General features: G+C 37.7%; 1 protein-coding gene across 1 annotated transcript; it reads right to left on the bottom strand.

Moving 5' to 3' along the window:
- Positions 1-15,151: 15,151 nt before the first annotated feature.
- LOC148946288 (protein CFDP2-like) lies at positions 15,152-16,487 on the bottom strand. Its single transcript, XM_089097655.1, has 2 exons — positions 16,277-16,487; positions 15,152-15,714 (listed from the first exon to the last, which is right to left on the bottom strand). Exons 1-2 carry the CDS (start codon positions 16,485-16,487, stop codon positions 15,152-15,154), a joined length of 774 nt encoding a protein of 257 aa, XP_088953781.1.
- Positions 16,488-19,403: the final 2,916 nt, after the last annotated feature.

The raw sequence follows: 19,403 nt of genomic DNA, 5'->3' as shown, positions 1-19,403 counted from the left end.
AAAAACTACTTATTTAACACAAAAATTTCATTTTTAATGACCACAAAGTAAAGAAAAACCACACGGAATCCGGAACCTGAGTCTCTCAAACCCCTTAAATCTATATTAAAATATAAAAAAACTTCTTGATTAAAACAATATTTTCATTTTTATTTACTACAAATTAAAGAAAAACTACTCGAAGTTCGGAAAATGAGTCTCTTCAACCCCGTAGAACTCTTTTAAAAGACACAAGAACTACTGATTAATCACAAAAATTACGAATTTATTTAGAAACCTGTAAAGACAAAAAACGCGGACTACGTCAACAGAGTCTCTTAAATCCCTTTAAAGATATTTTATAATATGCAAAAACTAAAGACCTAAAATAAAAATTTTATTTTCAATGACCCTAAAGTGAACAAAAACCACATAGAATTAGACATCTGAGTCTCTCAATCACTTTCAAGCTCCTTTAAAATATATCAAAAATACTTTTTGAACACACAAATTTAGTTTTTAAGGAGCGAATCATGAGGAAAAACGCAATGTGATTTGGAAACTTAGACCAAAAACCCCCTAAAAGCACTTTAAAAGATGCAAAACTCCTTATTTAACACAAAAATTTCGTTACCAACTAACTACAAGAAAAGAAAAACCACATTTAATCCGGCCGATCAGTCTAAATCACACATGAAATTACATATGAAAGATACAAAAACAAATGATTAACCAAAATAATTTTGTTTTTATTGATTACCAAGTAAGGGAAAATCACACGGAATCAGGCAAGTGAGTCTCTCAATCTCCGTAAAGCTCTATTAAAAGATACAACAAATGACAACCAAGAAAAGAAAAACGACACGGAATCAGGCAACTGAGTCTCTCAAACCCCTGAAAGCTCTTTTAAAATATAAAAAAACTAATTATTTAACAAAAAAATTTCAATTTTAATGACAACAAAGTAAAGAAAAATAACTCGAAATCCACCAACTCTGTCTCACAAACCGCGTACTGAAAAAAAAAATTTTTAAAAAACTTCTAAATATAATTTATAATATCGTTTTTAATGGGACACCATGAATAGAAAAACCTATTGCACACCGGTAAATGATTTTCGCAAACCCCGTAAAGCTCTTATAAAAGTTATGCCAACCACTATATTTTTAACACAAAAATTTCGTTTTTAATGACCACCAAGTAAAGAAAAACCACACGGAATCCGGCAACTGAGTCTCTCAATCCCCGTAAAGCTCTTTTAAAACTGTGACAAGCTAAACCACGACAAAGCACTACTCTCGTGGAACTCAATCTCCATTTAACTCAACCCCCGTGCAACTGAACCCCCTTGTAACTGAACCCCTGTATAACCGAAACCCCTATGTAACTGTACCCCCTTTAACTGAACTCTCATGCAACTCAACCCTCCATGCAACCCATCTCCCTCAAAACACTTTTCAGTCATTTCTCGTTAAATTGACAATACACTCCAAAACATCACTTGTGTATTATACAGTACATAATCATGGTATCTCCTCCAATTCACAAATCCCATTGCCCCTTTTTTTTGCAAAGGTTAATCAAACATCTCCGATTGTAAAAGCATTAAAAAATTTTCCACTCACTAATTACCCCTTTTTGCAAATGCTAAACAAGAAAAAAAAACTGTCTGCTTTTCAAAAACTTGTCCGTTAAAACTCGAAACAAGACACGCTGGTTTTATAATACAGGTTTAATTAATTGAGTAAATCTCTTGGCAAAGAGTGTAATGACCTGTAGAATAGAATACCTACCAGAAAAACCTGTTTGGTACGGGGGCCTTGGCAAAATGGTAGTTCCTACTCTACTTTCATATATGTATCAGGCCAATCGAAATAATTCGGCCTTTTTTTGGGCCCCTTTTGTTAGAGGACAGCCTAATTTCAAAGGGCATAGTCCTTTGAATAATTTTTACAGTTTAATGCCCTAAGCCCAAGGACTTACATCCGTAGGCTTCAATATGATAAGGAAAACAATTTGTGTGACTCATGTCCAGGCTTCTAGACTCTCCTATTTCCCACATCAAAATTTTGATGATCTTTTAGACAAAAAGAATAATCCCTGAAAGTTTCACGCCCGTGGACTCTATAGATCAAACACGCCCCCTTTTCCCATTATAAAATCTATCTGTAAAGAATTATTTATTCGCATAATTTACAACCCTTATCCTTGGGTTCTGGGGATTGTCACATGTTTATAAGTGTTTTTAACCATTCTGATAAAAACTGCTACCACAATATCCTGATGAGATGTTTTCAGGGGTTAGTTAAGAACCAGGTATAAAAAAAAGTTTTAGAGTGGGAAAAATCCTCAACTCCATCCCGCCCCCTCACTTTCATAAAAGGTTTTGAGGACGCTCATTCCATCGGAAATTAAGAGTTCAAATTAAAACTTCTTTTTTGGAAAGTTTATTTTAATTCATTCCCGTTCGTTATTGATTGTAAAAGTTTCAAGTTTAAAAAAAATTCCCTTTTTCAAAAATCAAATTATTTTCAACATTAAAGCATCAAAAGTAGTATCAAATTAACAAATATCAAAGTATCGAAGTAAACAAAGTATCAAAGTAATAATATGCAACTTGAATAACTTAAAGTCCTTGCCTTGTAAATCAAAGTAGCCATATAAATAATTAAATCCAAGTAAACGAAGTATCAAAGTGACAACAAGTAACTTACATAAATCACAGTCCTTTCTCAAGGGGATGGGAGAACCTCAACTCCTAAGCATAGTTATTTGATCTTTGCACTATTTTGAACCAAATGCCTATCTTAAAATTGAGACTTCCCCCATGCCTTTGGGGAAAAGGGGTTGGGGGACTGGATGTCCTTTAATCACTTTTGACTCTCAAGAAAATAACTGGAAGTTTCAATTTCCAATCGATAGAGCCCCCTCAAAACTTAATAAGACAACCCCTTCCATAAACACCTTGTGTGTTAGTATTGGATCATTTGCATAAACTACAACCCTTGCCCCGGGGGCTGTAAAGGATTTTCAACCTAAGTTATAATTGTTTGAAGTTTTAATTATTTTGAGCAAAATTGATTATTTCAAAATGTTGATTGGATACATTTGGAGAAAAAGAGCGGTAGGGACAGGGGACTGGTTATTCTGTGATCACTTTTGACTCTGAACTTTGACTTTGAAAGGGCACAAGAAAATTCAATTCTCAATCGAATGAGTCTCCTTCAAAGTTTATACGATCACGGCTTCCATAGAAACTTTACATATTAACGATGGGCAACTAGCATAGCTTGTAGTCCTTTTCCCAAGAGCTGGGGAGGTAGGGGGGGGGGAGATTTAAAACCCAGAACGTCTCCTAGTGTTGCATATTAAAATGGTTATAATAAAAAGAGTGTGGGTTCCTACCACTTATATGGGCACCACATTTTTTTTAAATTGGGAGAGAATTATTCATATTTTGCTCTAATTCACTTCATCCTACGTTGCAGCAGACATTACGGACAGCATGCTGATGCAGAGATAAATGTCCCACAAGTAAGCATGACATTACGGGAAATACGACTAATAACAGTAATAATCCTCAGAATATTTGTCAATTTTTATTTGGGGGCTTGTTAAAAGAAATATTTAGTAAAATGAAAATAGCGAGTTGTCAGCATGTTATTATACAAAGAAGCAGTTGTACATTTATGAGTTAGTATGTGAATCCAAAACATAAAGAATTGGACTTTATCAGCACCTATTACGCGTTTCAATTACAAATAGGGAAATTTAGAGCTATATTGGAGTTTCCATTAAATACTGGAAGCAAATATTTAAACAATTAAATCATTCATGGAGCGATCCCTCTCCCCCTACCAAATTTCATCATCAAGGCAACATCGATTTAACCCATCTAGCTATAGTGCGAATACTATTATAAAAAGCACTAAGTCTTATTTTCTTTTTGGTGATTTATTTTTCATTCAGTATTCTATTTCATTTCATTTTTTTCAATCAAGGTAATTTCTTTTTCATTGCATTCACTATATTCACTGTATCCTTCTTATTATATCTTCTAATTCTTCAATTGTTCTATTTCTGCCCTACTTGCAGATGAGGAGAGTGAACTCATTTCCATTTGTGAAGGTTTTAAAACACAAATATCTAATCTTGAACTGATAGATTTAAGGAAGTTAAAGCACCTTAAATATTAGGGAAACTAATTTGACCTGAGCAAACATGGCGAAACAGGAAGTATAACACATTTTGTAATTTTGCCATTAATTAGGCTTACCTATTTACTTGATTATACGGTTTCAAAGCTGTATATTTGCAAAAAAAAAAATATTAGTATGGAACATATTAGGAAGTGTAATGGACCCACTTTTTTTGCGGTTTTTATATTAAAAACAGTCATAGATTTATTAAAAAATATCTGCTGAAAGTAAAAAGCGAAGTTGAAACTTAAAATGAGCATCAGTTTTAAAGTTACTTAATAAATTAAATTTTTTCAAATTATTGGGGGAACAGCTGACCCTCCCAAACAACGCCACTGGCCTCAAGGTACAGTAGGAATTACAATATTTTGACATTAAAACACTCTTTGACGGATCTGCCCCCACCACCTACAAAATGATCCACCACCCCTCTTTTATATTACCCGATGCGAACATACACTTCATTGCATATTCTTGTATGATATATGGAGCAAATTATTGCCCTTGGACCTTGGACTCTTCATTTATGCAAAAAAGTTGCACATACCTTTTCAGAAAGTTTAAGAGAAGTTTAAGAAAAGATTGCCCTACTTCTAATAAGGAAATCCTATTTAGTTCTTTAGTTTTATCGCCTAAACCTAAGTTAAAAAAAAGATCTTTTTAAAACGTTTGTATTGTTCATAAGAAACAAAAAGACAAAATAAATTTATAGAAAGCAACGTTTTTGTTAAGGAAACAAACAGCGAGGTGATTGTTACCTCAAACAATATTTCTCGTGATATTTTCAAAAATATGTAAAATCATAAAAACTAGCGCAAAAACAATGCAGTTCTTAACTTTATAACAATTAAGCCATGTACTTAAGAGTAGGGAGGGGGTCACTACTCCGGACGGGAGTCCATATATTGGCATAGAAGAGATTTAACGTGCTTGGTAAAAGCCTGGACGAGATTTAATGTCATTAGTAAAAACTTGGGATGAGATTTAGTGTCCTTGGTAAAAGTGTTATTTCTAGACCAATCAGAGACCTAGAATCCCTGTACGTAAGTAGTATGTTACCTTATATTTCTATGACACTATTTTCATTCCTAACCTATTCTATGGCATTATGTTCCTTGATACCTTTCCAGATCATGACCTTATAGATTTACTGGGCTTATGCTCCTTACTGTTCTATTTACTTACCGCTCTAAACCTTTTCAAAGAGAGTCAGTAGAGATACTACTTTAAATTCAATATATAAACAATTACTCTGACGGGGAATCGAACCCGGGTCTTCCGCATGACAGACAGGAATAGTGACCACTGTACTATCAGAGACTCTTTTTAAATTATTTTTAGTCTCTGCTATCTATTTTCGACGCAAGCAAATACAAACTAAGATTTTCGTTTTTCGACAAAAAAAACTTCTGGGAAAGTGCTGGAATTTTTGGAAGCTCGCAGTCAGTCTTGCCAGATTAAGAGGACTATTTTGATCTAATTTAATAATGAAATACTAAAAATTTCAGCCAGATCGGACATCGTTAAAGGGGGGCTGGGGGGGAGAGGGTCGAAACTTCCGGCCCACTTTCCCCCATGAAGATAAAGTCGGAGAGGGGTGAAATTTTGCATGTTTCTTAGTTTGAGCTTAGGCTACAAAATGCGATCACCGCCATGTCTCTGCGACCGCTAGGAACGGAAGTCACTTAACATTGTGATGGGTCGCCTCTTTAAAGAGGCACAAGTGTGCCTCCTTGATTTCTGGTCGTTTTGAGTTTGAATTTTAACAGGTATTTTTATCTCCAGATCTTAAGTTTAAAAAGACCTTTACTTTTCTTTTAAAAACATATTTTTCTGAAAGTTTTTTTAAAAATAATTTTTTTTCGTTTTTGATTGCAAAAAGTTTCAAGTTTATTATGGCATGGGGGGGGGTTTGCTTATTGTTCGATTATTCTTGACTTTAAAAACGGATCTAGAACTTTCAATTGAAATCGAATGAGGCTTTTAACAAAGTCTATACGATTATATCTTTGATAAAAACCTTATATATGAACAATAGACAGCTTGCATAACTTGTGGACAGCGATTGACAAACATGAATGGATTGAAAAAATAGCAAGTTTAATTAACGCAATCTTGCGTTAATTAATTAAATTACATTACTTTAGACTACGTTAGGGGGGGGGGTGCCCCCTCGCCCCTCCTCTGGATCCGCCACTGCCTTATACTCTCTGTTTCTTTCCTTGTTAAGGAAAAGAGCAGATGCCTAATAGGTGTGTGTTAATACCAAAACATTCTAACTCTCATTGGGGCTTCAGGTATAAACAGAATTAGTTCAAAGGAACGGGTGGGTAAAAACGGCGTGGGGGGGGTATTTGCCCTCCGATCAATTTTAACTCTTAAGAGCTAGACTAGAACTTCCAATTTCCAATCAAATGAGCCCTCTCTGAAGTTTATACGAGAATCCCTTCCGGGCCCTGGGGGGTTTTGTCGACGCCAGAGTTTTGTTACTTCACCTTTCAACTATTTTTAATAAAATGGTATTTTTAACCCTTGCATATAAAGCAGCTCTGGGGGGAAAATAATAAAAAATATGGAAGCTATATAAGATTTATTCATTTATATATGTTTGCACCGTCTTTCTTTATGTTTGTAAGATAGTTAATTTCAATTTCTGCCCGTTCGGGTTTTAGGCTTCTGCAGTAAGGTGATACCATACCTCTTGTTTGTAGTTATTTTATTAGATTCAAACTACGTTTAATAAAATAGTTGTCTTAAAATTTTGATTGGATGTCTTTTGGAAAATGGTGGGCGTGAGAGGAGGGTTAGTTGCCCTCACATCACTTTCAACTGTTAAAAGGGCACTAGTCCTTTGAATTTCCAATAGAATAAGCCTTTTTTGAAGTTTCTACAACACCGCCTTCTATAAAACCTTATATGCCCCCAGGGTATAACTTAAAACCCTTGCCTTGAGGGTTGTTGGGGAGTGTCCTCCTCAAAACATATTTTCTATCTGAAAATCAACTACGCGGAACAAAATGGCTATCTCAAAATTTTGATTGGATGTGTTTGGGGGAATGATGAGCGTGGGGGAGGGCTAGTTCCCCTCTAATTACTTTCGACTATTAAAAAGGACACTAGCCCTTTGAATTTCCAATCGAATGAGCCCTTTTTGAAGTTTCTACGACAACGCTTTCTATAAAAACCTTATATGCCCCCAGGGCATAACTTAAAACCCCTGCGCTAAGGGCTGTGGGGGAGTGTCCTCCTCAAAAACATATTTTCTATCTGGAAATCAACTACGCTGAACAAAATGGCTAAAATGGCAAAATGGAGTCTTTTTTGAAGTTTTTAAGACAACGCCTTCTATAAAAACCTTATATGGCCCTAGGGCATAACTTAAAACCCTTGCTCTGAGGTTTCTGAGGGAGTGTCCTCCTCAAAAACATATTTTCTATCTGGAAATCAACTACGCTGAACAAAATGGCTATCTCAAAATTTTGATTGGATGTGTTTGGGGAAATGATGGGCGTGGGGGGGGGCTAGTTTTCCTCAAATCACTTTCGACTATTAAAAGGGCACTAGCCCTTTGAACTTCCAATCGAATGAGCCTGTTTTGAAATTTCTACGACAACGCCTTCTATAAAAACTTTATATGCCCCCAGGGCATAACTTACAACTCTTGCCCTGAGGGTTGTGGGGGAGTGTCCTCCTCAAAAATATATTTTCTATCTGGAAATCAACTACGCTGGACAAAATGGCTATCTCAAAATTTTGATTGGATGTGTTTGGGGGAATGATGGGCGTGGGGGCGGGCGGGGGGCTAGTTGCCCTCTAATTACTTTCGACTATTAAAAAGGACACTAGCCCTTTGAATTTCCAATCGAATGAGCCTTTTTTGAAGTTTCTACGACAACGCCTTCTATGAAAAGCTTATATGCCCCCAGGGCATAACTTCAAACCCCTGCCCTAAGGGCTGTGGGGGAGTGTCCTCCTCAAAAACATATTTTCTATCTGGAAATCAACTACGCTGAACAAAATGGCTATCTCAAAATTTTGATTGGATGTATTTGGGGGAATGATGGGCGTGAGGGGGGTGGCCAGTTGCCCTCCAATCACTTTCGACTATTAAAAAGGGCACTAGTCCTTTGAATTTCTAATCGAATGAGCCTTTTTTGAAGTTTCTACGACAACGCCTTCTATAAAAACCTCATATGCCCCCTGGGCATAACTGAAAACCCTTGCCCTGAGGCTTGTGGGGGATTGTCCTCCTTAAAAACATATTTTCTATCTGGAAATCAACTATGCTGGACAAAATGGCTATCTCAAAATTTTGATTGGATGTATTTGGGGGAATCATGAGCGTGGGGGGGGGGGCTAGTTGCCCCCCGGTCGCTTTCGACTATTAATAAGGGCACTATCCCTTTGAATTTCCAATGGAATGAGTCTTTTTTGAAGTTTTTAAGACAACGCCTTCTATAAAAACCTTATATGCCCCTAGGGGATAACTTAAAACCCTTGCTCTGAGGTTTCTGGGGGAGTGTCCTCCTCAAAAAAATATTTTCTATCTGGAAATCAACTATGCTGAACAAAATGGCTATCTCCAATTTTTGATTGGTTGTGTTTGGGGAAATGATGAGCAGGGGGGGGGGGCTAGTTTTCCTCCAATCACTTTCGACTATTAAAAAGGGCACTAGCCCTTTTAATTTCCAATCGAATGTGCCTGTTTTGAAGTTTCTACGACAACGCCTTCTATAAAAACTTTATTTGCCCCCAGGGCATAACTTAAAACTCTTGCCCTGAGGGTTGTGGGGGAGTGTCCTCCTTAAAAATATATTTTCTATCTGGAAATCAACTACGCTGAACAAAATGGCTATCTCAAAATTTTGATTGGATGTGTTTGGGGGAATGATGGGCGTAAGGGGGGGAGGCTAGTTGCCCTCCAAACATTTTCGACTATTAAAAAGGGCATTAGAACTCTCGATTTTTAATAGAATGCGCCCCCTTTGAGGTTTCTACGACGACCCCTTCCGTATGAAGTGCCTCTGGAAAAAAAAAATAATAAAACATTGGAGTCGTATGGCCTTTACTTTGGTTCTAGTTAACGAACACATGCAGAAACTGACTGGCATCGCGGTGTTGACCATTAAAAATCACGAAGAAGCGATATCTTCGAGGAGAGCTAGAGACAAGGCAGACATCGAAAAGATAGTTCGATACATTGAGCCCCTAGAACCCTTCAGACGGGAATCACGGCTGTTGAACGTGGTTACTGGTGTCCGCGCTTCATCATCTGTAAACGCAGACGATGCCAAATCTGTGGATGAAACGATTCTGAAGGATATGGAAGCGAAAGACATTGACAAATATGTTTTCAGGAGAAAGGAGAAAGCTGTAACTTTGGCTGAGAAGTCATCTGTGGTGATAGATAGTGAGAGGGTAATGGTCGACCCTGCTCTAATTTTCAACGTCTAGCTGCAGTGGCTAGTACCAGTTGTTCTGACTTGAATGAGGTTCTGTCGTTAGAGCTCTGTACTTTTCCACCATCGCTCTTTAGTTGGTTCGAGGTGATGAGCACAGCCGACAAAGCCTCTCTAACAAATGCACTGATGAAAATTGAGGGACTTAAGGGTCCAGTGACATTGCCAACCTCCCAGAAAGTTTTTGACGGTGGCTGGCTAGTTCACAAAATTCTGTGGACTGCCAGATTCACATACTCTGAGGTGGCAGGATCTTACGTAGATTGTGTCACAAGACATTTAGGCTAGGCAGCGGTAGTTTTTTACTCTTACACTGATACACCGACGACAAAAAATTGTACACAGCTGAACAATTGTCGTGCGCAACAATTGAATTCTCTCCTAACATAAAGATCGTCAAAAGTAAGGAGGAATTTCTGAAAAATCCCAGAAACAAACAACGCTTCATCGACCTACTTACTGAGAGGCTGGCGAACTCAGGATGCAAAGTTCTACATGCTCGGGATGATGCCGATGTCTTGATTGTACAAACTGCAGTCAGTTGCGCTGAAGCTTCATCGACCACTTTGATTGGGAATGACACCGACCTATTAGTCCTTCTGCTGTACCATGCCAAGCTTGATGCATGTGATATCTGTATACAGACAGACAAACATGGAAATAACCGACAAGTGTATGACATACAAAGGATCAAGAACAAACTAGGAACCGAAGCAGCAGAAAATCTACTCGTTTGCCACGCAATGTCTGGGTACGATACAACATCTAGACTTCACGGCGTAGGGAAACCAGCAGTGGTTTCCTTGTCACTTAAAGATGGGATTTTTAAGGATGCTTGCAAGATCTTCATGACACCAGGATCCATCCACCAAAAGATTGCCGAAGCTACAGAGAAAGCTTTGCTCCGCATATACAAAGGGAAAAGCAATTAGAAGAACCTGAAGGATGTCCGGGTGCGAGCATTTACAATGCGGGTTGCAAGTGCAAATGCTTTTGTTCAGGCAGAGCGGCTTCCACCGACTTTGGCTGCTGCAAAGTATCACTTTTACAGGTGCTATTTTTAGATAATGAAGTGGCAAGACACGTCAAAATCTCTAAAGCCTGAAGAGTGGGGCTGGTGACGCCTCTCTTCGTCACGGAATATGTATCTTCCTATTATGACAGATGCTTCACCAGCACCGGAGAACCTACTGAAGATGGTGCAGTGCCAGTGCACCAGCGGGTGCGAGTCGCTTAGATGAAGCTGTCGTCGGAACTGTTTTCCCTGCAGCTTTGCCTGCGGGGAGTGTAAAGAGGTGTTATGCACTAACACTGCAGCAAGACAGGATGAGGACAATAACAAAGACGAGCAGGAAGAAGAATTAGCTTTAGGTTGTGCTTTAAAATGAAAATGTTCTTGTGATTAATTTACCTGAGTTCTAAACGTTTTTTAAATAATTAACTGATTGATCTGAAGTTTTGATCTCGATTAAAGAAATAGTTTTTCAAGATTTTATACTTAGCAACCCCTCATATTACAGGCCCCTTAGAGGTGGAAATGAGGTAAATAGTAAAAAAAAACTGCTTTTTGACCTCATTTTTGGCAATATGGAACTTTATTTGATAAAAAGTAACCCTTTGGCCGCAGGAATCCAGCAAGTAATGATCTGCGTACTTTACCCCCCCCCCCCGTTCCTGGAAGGTAAAAATTGATACTGGGGTACAGAAAACTTTACTTCTGACGTCGGATTCGGATTCTTCATGCTTGATTTGATAGAAAACGACCACTTAAACCCAAAAATACGTCCAAATAGAAATTCCGATTTCCCTCCTCATTTTACCCCTTCTAGGAAGATTTTGGGTAGTTTTGCGAAAAGATTTCCGTTTTTTTTTTGTGTGATTAAGCTGATTTTTCTGAACATTTTGGTGTAAAAAAAAAAATTATGTTGCAATTTCCCCGAGGTCTAACCGTATTTTTCTTCCGCTATAAAAACCATACAGGCCCCCAGGGCATAACTTATAACCCTTTCCCTGAAGACCTTGGGGGGGGGGGCGGGGAGCGTCATGCCCTAAGATATAGTTTCCAGAACTTTTGACTACGTCGAACAAAGTGGCTATCTCAAAATTTTGATTGCATGTATTTGGAGAAATGATGGGCGTGGAAGGGGTGTTAGTCGCCTTTCATACATTTTTGACTAATAAAAAGGGCACAAGCCATTTCAATTCCCAATCGGATAAGCCCTTTTTGAAGTTTCTACGACAACGCTTTCTATAAAAACCTTATATGCCCCAAGGGCATAACTTACAACCCTTGCCCTGAGGGGTGTGGGGGAGTGTCCTCCTCAAAAACATAATTTCCATGTGGAAATCAACTACGTAGAACATGCAAATCAAGCTTGAAATGAACAAAAATCACTACAAACAAGAGTTTGGGTATGACCTCCTTCTCTCAGAGTCTAAAAGTCTAAAACCTACTGCGTCATTGGCGCTTTACTGAAAAGTATATGCGTCTTGAACAGTCTTGGAAAGTATAAATGACATCAAATTGAATGTTTGATGTATAATTATATTAGTTGTTGAAAGATCCATCGGTTCAAGAATTTATTCCGTGTAATTTTATTTTAATTTTCAATGCTGTAAGAACTGGAAAAGAAAATATTTGTAATAAAATTCGTTTTCAGTTAAGCGCTAATGACGCCGTAGGCTTTTCCTTTTTATTTACTGTTAAGAAAGGAGGCAGTATCCAAACACTTGTTTGTAGTGAAACTAAATGTGTTTTGAACAACTTTAAAAAAAGCTAATAAATTAAACTGAATATTTGATGTATAGTGATATTAATTGCTGAAAGCTCATCAGTTCAAAATGTTAGTATAATTTTAAAGTTTATTTTCAATATTAAGTACAAAAGAAAATATTTGTTATAAAATTGGTTTTCAGTAAAGCGCCAATGACGCAGCAGGTTTTAGACTTTTACACCGAGAGAAGGAGGTCATACCCAAACTTGTTTGTAGTGATTTTTGTCCGTTTCAAGCTTGATTTGCATATTCCATTTAAGTTTCACTCGTTTTAAGATTTATTTATTAATTTACATTAATATCTATTGTATGTTTGTTTGCATTGATTGTTTATTTAATTTCTGTTCGTTTTAAGTTTCATTTATACTTCAAAAGGGATATATATTTTTTCCTTTTAAGCTTGATTTTCATATTCAATCAAAGCATTACTCGTTTTAAGATATATTTATTTATTTATATCATTACTGGTTTCATGTTTTTGCCATGATTTTTTATCTAATTTCTGTCCGTTTTCGGTTTCATCTCTACTTTAATGGTAATTTCTGATCGTTTTGAGTTTGAATTTTAACAGAAATTTTTATCTACTGAGCTTACGTTTAAAATGGCCTTTAATTTTCTTTGAAAAACTTATTTTACGGAAAGTTTGTTTTAATTAATAATAATAAAACATTGGAGCCTTATAGCCTTTACTATAGGCAACGCTATAGCGTTGCCTCTGATAATTCTAATATTTAAATTGAATTTATCCTGAACATATTACTTTCAATGGTCCCATACTTACTTACTTACTTAGGTCTTCCTGAGCCATCTGGGGCGCATAGGGCATCGACGAAGCCTCGGTAAACGTCACGCATTGGTGCTGCGGCAAGTACATCCTCCCACTGGGGTTGTAGTGATGTTTGAGGACAGCGTAGATCACGATCGTACGTGCATCTGAGCGTGTTTCTAGGTCTTCCCCTCTGTTGACGCCCACGTAGCTGCCATTGTTGAACCTGGTTCAGGATTCTTGAGTCCTCCATCCGAAGGACGTGGCCAAGTTAGCTCCATCTCTTCTTCTTAATCACTTCAGTAATAAGCGGCTGGCCAGTTCTCCTGCGGACCTCAATGTTGTTGACTCTTTGACGCCAACCGATATTCATCACGCGTCTCAAGCACATATTTTCGAAAGCTGTGAGTCTTTTCTCTGTCTCAACATCTAGTTTCCAGCATTCACTGGCATACAATAGCACGAACAAGACGTTGCTATTAAGAAGTTGCAGCTTTAGTGCAAGCGAGTACTTCTTTGATTTCCGTACTGGCTTAACTTTGTTGAAAGCAGCGTTTGCCATGCCATTTCTTCTCTTGATTGACCTCATTCTGCATCTCTCCTGTGTAATCAACCCAGCTTCCGAGGTGCTTAAATTCATGGACTTGTTCAACGCTACGATTTTTATGCAGGAGCTCGACTGGCGAGCCTGATGTTGCCATTGATTTAGTCTTGTCTATGTTGATGTTTAGGCCAACTTTCTCCGCTTTAACACTCACTTTATTAAGGAGCTCCTGGAGTCGCTGCTTTTTCATTTCCAGAAGTGCCATATAATCCGCAAAGTCAAGGTACGAGAGGATTTTATTTCCAACTATTATTCCGAAGCCAGCCGCTTCTCTCAACATAGGCCATTAAAATTACAAAAAAAAGGATGATAAAACGCATCCATGTCGCACTCCTGACATAATTTTGAAGCATCTAGTTGTTCCGTTCTCTGTCTTTATGCAACATTCCGTATGTTCATAAAAAACCATGATCAAACTTATTATTTTCTTGGGGACACCATAACACTGTAGAATTTCCCAGAGTGTGTCACGGTCCACGGAATCGAAGGCATTTTCAAAGTCAACGAAAAGCATTTATATTTTGTTGGACCACTCATTTGCTTCTTCTATCAGAATCCTGAGCGTGAATACGAGATCTGAACAAGATCTACCTGTCCAAATGCCATGTTGCTCTTCTCTCAGATACGGACCGAGTTTTTTTTTTAGTCGTTCGGGTATTATAAACGCTACAATCTTACTTGGTACTGATATTAGGTTTATACCTCGCCAGTTATCGCAGTTGAGAGCATCACCTTTCTTAAATATCTTAACAATTATCCCTCTGGTCTAGTCGCCAGGAACCTTTTCGAACTGCCCGACTGTTGCAATCAGCGTTATACACACTGAGAGGAATTGATCATTTCCGAAGTTATGCAGTTTTCACCAGGTGATCTTCAATTCTTGGGTTTCTTCACTGCAACAAGTATTTCCGCAGATGTTGGGGGATTTTTGTCAATCTTAAGGTTAAGAAAGAGCATAGAAGGGATTCTTTCTCGGTCAGTTGGTCTCGGTCTATTCAAAACATTTTCGAAGTGGGAAACCCATCTCTCGGTAATTTTCTCAGTTTCGGTGAGAACATTTCCGCTCTCATCTTTTACTTGGTTGGATCTGCTGGGCAGCTCTCCTAGCATTTCATTTGCGAGCATGTAAACTGCATTGAATTTTATTTTTCTAGCTGCTTCCTCTGCTAGTCTAGCCTTCTCTTCTACACATCTCCGCTTGTCAGCTTTTGCCGACTTCTTGATTTCTTTGTCCTTCATTCTACATAGGACATTTGCGAAGACCGAAGGTCTGTCGCCGCCAGCAGAGAAAATTTGCTGTCTCAAGCCATTGCGCTCGTCGATTAGTTTCCAAGTTTCTTGTGATATCCATTTTTCCTTCGGTTTATTCCTTATCCTGAGCACTTCCTAGCAACTTGATTGTATGTTGTCTTCATTTCTTGCCATGCTGTTTCAGAACTGTCTGTGCCGTTTTCTATTTCAAGCAGAGCGAATGAGTTCTTCAGCTCCATACGAAATTTTCTTCGGGTTTCTTGGACATGTAACTTATCCACAACATAAAGCTTCGTAGAATTTGAATTTGCGTTTTTGGGCACTTTCAGCTTAACTTTCAATTTTGATACCATCAGGATGTTGTCCGACTGGGCATCTGCCCCTCTGAAGCCACGTACGTCTAGAAGATTTGTCCGCCATCTCCTTGAGATTAGGAAATGATCTATTTGGTTCTTCGTCCTGCCGTCTGGCGAGATCCATGACTGTTTGTGAATGGTTTTATGTTCTAACTGAGTTGTGCCAACCGTAAGATCATTACTTAGAGAATAATCTACCAGAAGGGCTCCGTTTTCGTTCGTTTCACCAAGACCATGTCTCCCTAGGACTTGTGGGTAGTAGTCTCTTTCATCTCCGACCTTGGACTTGAAGTCCCCAACCACACAAAGAAGGTCATTTGTTGGGACTTCTGATGTCAATGATTAAAGAGCTTGGTAGGATGACTCCTTATCAGTATCGTCTGCATCATTCGTAGGAGCATGCCGTGCAATGATTGAAATTTTCAGATGGTTGGTTACAAATTTTGCAAGTAAGCATCTCCCACTGACTGGCTTCCATTCAACTAGTGCTTTAGTGGCCTGGTCAGACAGCATTACATATGCCATGGTCAGACAGCATGGTCCCATAGTCAAATCTATTATGAAATACAAGAAATTTCCATCTACCATTGAATTCCTAAACAAGTTGATTAATATAACCTATTTAAGTTAGAAATTACATTTCTTGTTTTGAAAAGTACATAAATCTTAATAATTTCAATAATTTGTCGGAATTAAAACAGCAAGTCATAATTTCAACAAAAAATTTAATTTTTTTATTTGTTTAAACTCCAGCAAAACAATTTGTTAGAAATTATTATAATTTTTTTTTTTACAGTGTACTTTTCTAAAGGAATTGTACAACTAAAATTGCTTCTTTTGTACCAATTGAGACTATTGGGACTTACGAGGCTGATACGAGGAGCTTACACATGTCAATAATATTTTCGTCTTCTTTGACATGACTGATAACTCGTCCTTGCGTATTAAGTTCAAAATAAAGAAGTTTCTTTGCTGATAAGATCGCATAAGGCGCAATGAAATTCACAGCCGATGTTACAATGCATTGTATTTTCACACCCTCGGATAGCACTCGCACAAGAAAATTTAGTATTACAGTAAAAACAAGTTTTTTGCTCATGCTTGTCTTTCAGTAATTAAGCGTAAGCCAAGAATCATGGCAGTCCCAAAACGAAAAATTGTATCGGAGGGTAATCGGATGATATCAAAAAGGTAGTAGGCTAAATTTCAGAAGCTCGTAATGCCAATAAGCGAGGGAAGCGTTGTCGTCTGTTATTTATTCGCCGCAGTTTAAGAGAGACACCACTTCCGGCAGATACGACGACAATAGCTATAGAAAACCTCCCCTCTTCTGCTCGCTTATTAGTAAAATAGGCAAGAATAACTAATCAGTCAAAGTAGTTCCATAATTATTATCATAGGATTATCTCTCACTTATTGAAATCCTGAGTAATAATTTTATTCAGGTCATGAACTATAATCCTTTGCCAAATATTGCGGAATCGAACTAGCTTCGCAGGGATTAAAATTCACTGAAAAAGCTTACTGGTTTAATATTAACAAACATAGCAGAGACAAGTGAAGCCACAGATAGCGCAACTAAACATATCAAACCATAACTTTCAAGCAAGGCACCTTTAAAATAGACAAAGAAACCACCGATAAACCACCTAACACAAATAAGTCCAACAATAAAGCAGCATAACTAAAAATATTAAAGAATAATTTTCAAACGAGGCATCTTCAAAATACATAGAGAAACCACTTACAAACTTAGCAAAGACAAGCGAAACCACAGTGTAGCACAACTAAACATATCAAACCATAATTTTCAATTAAGACACCTTCAAAATAGACAAATTAACCAATGACAAATTAGCACTGATAAGTCAAGCAATGAAACTGCATAACCGGAAATATCAAAAGACAACTTTCTAACAAGCCACCTCAGAATTATACAAAGAAACCACAGACAAAAATAACATATACAAGTCAAATCGCAATAATACCTAACTAAACATATCAAACCGTAACTTTCAAAACAGGCGCCTTCGAAATACACAAATAAACCAACGACGAAAATATCACTGACAAGTACTACAAGAGTAATAGCACTAGCCTAACCTAACTTAACACAAATAACCTAAAATAAACATAAAATAACATGACGTAACCTATACATAACCAATCCATAAATAAAAATAACATAAATAACCTAACGTAACCTATCCTAGCCTAACGTAACTTAACGTAGACTAACGTAACCTAACGTAATCTAACATAACCTAACCTAACGTAATCTACCCTAGCCTAACGTAGCCTAACGTAGACAAACGTAACATAATTTAACCAACGCAACCAAACGTTACCTTCCTTAACCTAACATAACCTAGCGTAACCTATCGTCGCCTAACGTTACCTAACGTAACCTAACGTAGACTAAGATAACCTAACTTAACCTAACGTAACAAAACGGTACCTAACTTATTTATATTAAAACATATTCCTCTAAGCAGGGTACACTACTGGTCCATGTGCTGGATGGGATGCCAGATTAGCGTAATTGGCATTCTCTGGAGGAGGAGGATATTCAGACATAAATGGATTTTTCACATGTGTCTCAGGAGTGTCTGTAAACGGTGGTGGTGGGAAATTATGCATAGAAGGTGTAAGGTACTGTGGAGGGATATGTGGAGGAGGAGTCTATCCGAGTGGTGGTGGGTATTGCGGAGGGACGTATGGTGGAGGAGTATATGCAAGTGGTGGTGGGTATTGTTGAGGGATATATGGTGCAGGAAGGTATGGAAGTGGTTGTGGTGGTTTTCGATAATATGTAGGGGGTGTTGGTGGTGCATGTTTTGCTTTAGCTGATTTGTCTGTTGGAAAAGGATTGCTTGTCTGCATTCTGTAAGCGTAATTTTACCAACTTGGCTGCCCTCTTGAGCAAGTTCCTACTTTTTTATTTTGAATATCACTAGTAAAACCTTTTTTCGTCTTCTTTGTAGACTCCATCTCAGCAGGCATGCCAGGCAGCTCTGATTGCTCACTTGATTCATTAGTGGTTGGAGTATCTTCAGCAACCCTAACTTCCTGCTTAGTAACTTAAGGTCCAACAATTTCTTCATCGAAAGTCTTAGCCAAATTGGCTGGTTTGAGTTCACTTTTCTTTCTAGGATGAGAATCAATCCTGTCTTTGTCTGCCTCTATTCTTAAGCTTTCATTCATTTTGGATTCTCTACTAATGACATAAGGTGAAGATAGGGTAAGCTCAGCAATACTCAGTTTTGATAAATCTTGCTTCATTAATCGAGGCTGCTTTTCAGTGATTGCTAGGAATGAGTTATCTTCCATCTTTCTATTTATTGAATGATTTGTATCTAAATCACCGAATTCATCAAGAATTCTAATTTGATTATGCATATGTTCATCATTAAAAAACCCTTTTTCGTCTTCTTTGTAGACTCCATCTCAGCAGGTAGTTCTGATTATTCACTCGATTCTTTAGTGGTTGAAGTATTTTCAGTAACCCAAGCTTCCTGCTTAGTAGTTGAAGGTCCAACGATTTCTTCATCGAAATTCTTAGCCACGTCGGCTGGTTTAAGTTCACTTTTCTGCCTACAGTTCACTGGCTGCCATCTTGAGCAAGTATCTACTGTTTTATTTTGGATATCAATAGTAAAACCTTTTTTCGTCTTCTTTGTAGACTCCATCTCAGCAAGCTTGTCAGGCAGCTCTGTTTGCTCACCAACAAGTTTTTTTGGTTAGTTCAATTGCCTTTTGGTTAGTTCAACAAGTAGCAGGAGCAGTAGCAGTATGCATTGAATTTTTTCAAGGCGACGATGCCTTTCTGTGGCGAAACAAATCACAATTTATATAGAGGTAGGTCATTTTGTTTGACAGTGAAAAACAAGTACAAAAGTTCTGGATATTTCGAAGACATAGTTAGTCTTCATCATCAGCAGAAATACTAAACTATTATAATTAACACAAACTATATTTATACGGATTTTTTTTTATTAACTTCCGGGTCACAGAA

Source organism: Artemia sp. Qi Xiang Cuo, chromosome 12 (genome assembly GCF_049724085.1).
Source record: "Artemia sp. Qi Xiang Cuo chromosome 12, ASM4972408v1, whole genome shotgun sequence".
Classification (NCBI taxonomy): Eukaryota; Metazoa; Arthropoda; class Branchiopoda; order Anostraca; family Artemiidae; genus Artemia; species Artemia sp. Qi Xiang Cuo.
This window is presented reverse-complemented; position numbering and strand designations above follow the sequence as displayed.

Coding starts and splice junctions, on each gene's coding strand:
- LOC148946288 (XM_089097655.1), bottom strand. CDS start 16,487: ATGAGCAAAAAACTTGTTTTTACTGTAATACTAAATTTTCTTGTGCGA. Junction 15,715..16,276: donor CGAAAATATTATTGACATGT/GTAAGCTCCTCG, acceptor TGACATCAGAAG/TCCCAACAAATGACCTTCTT.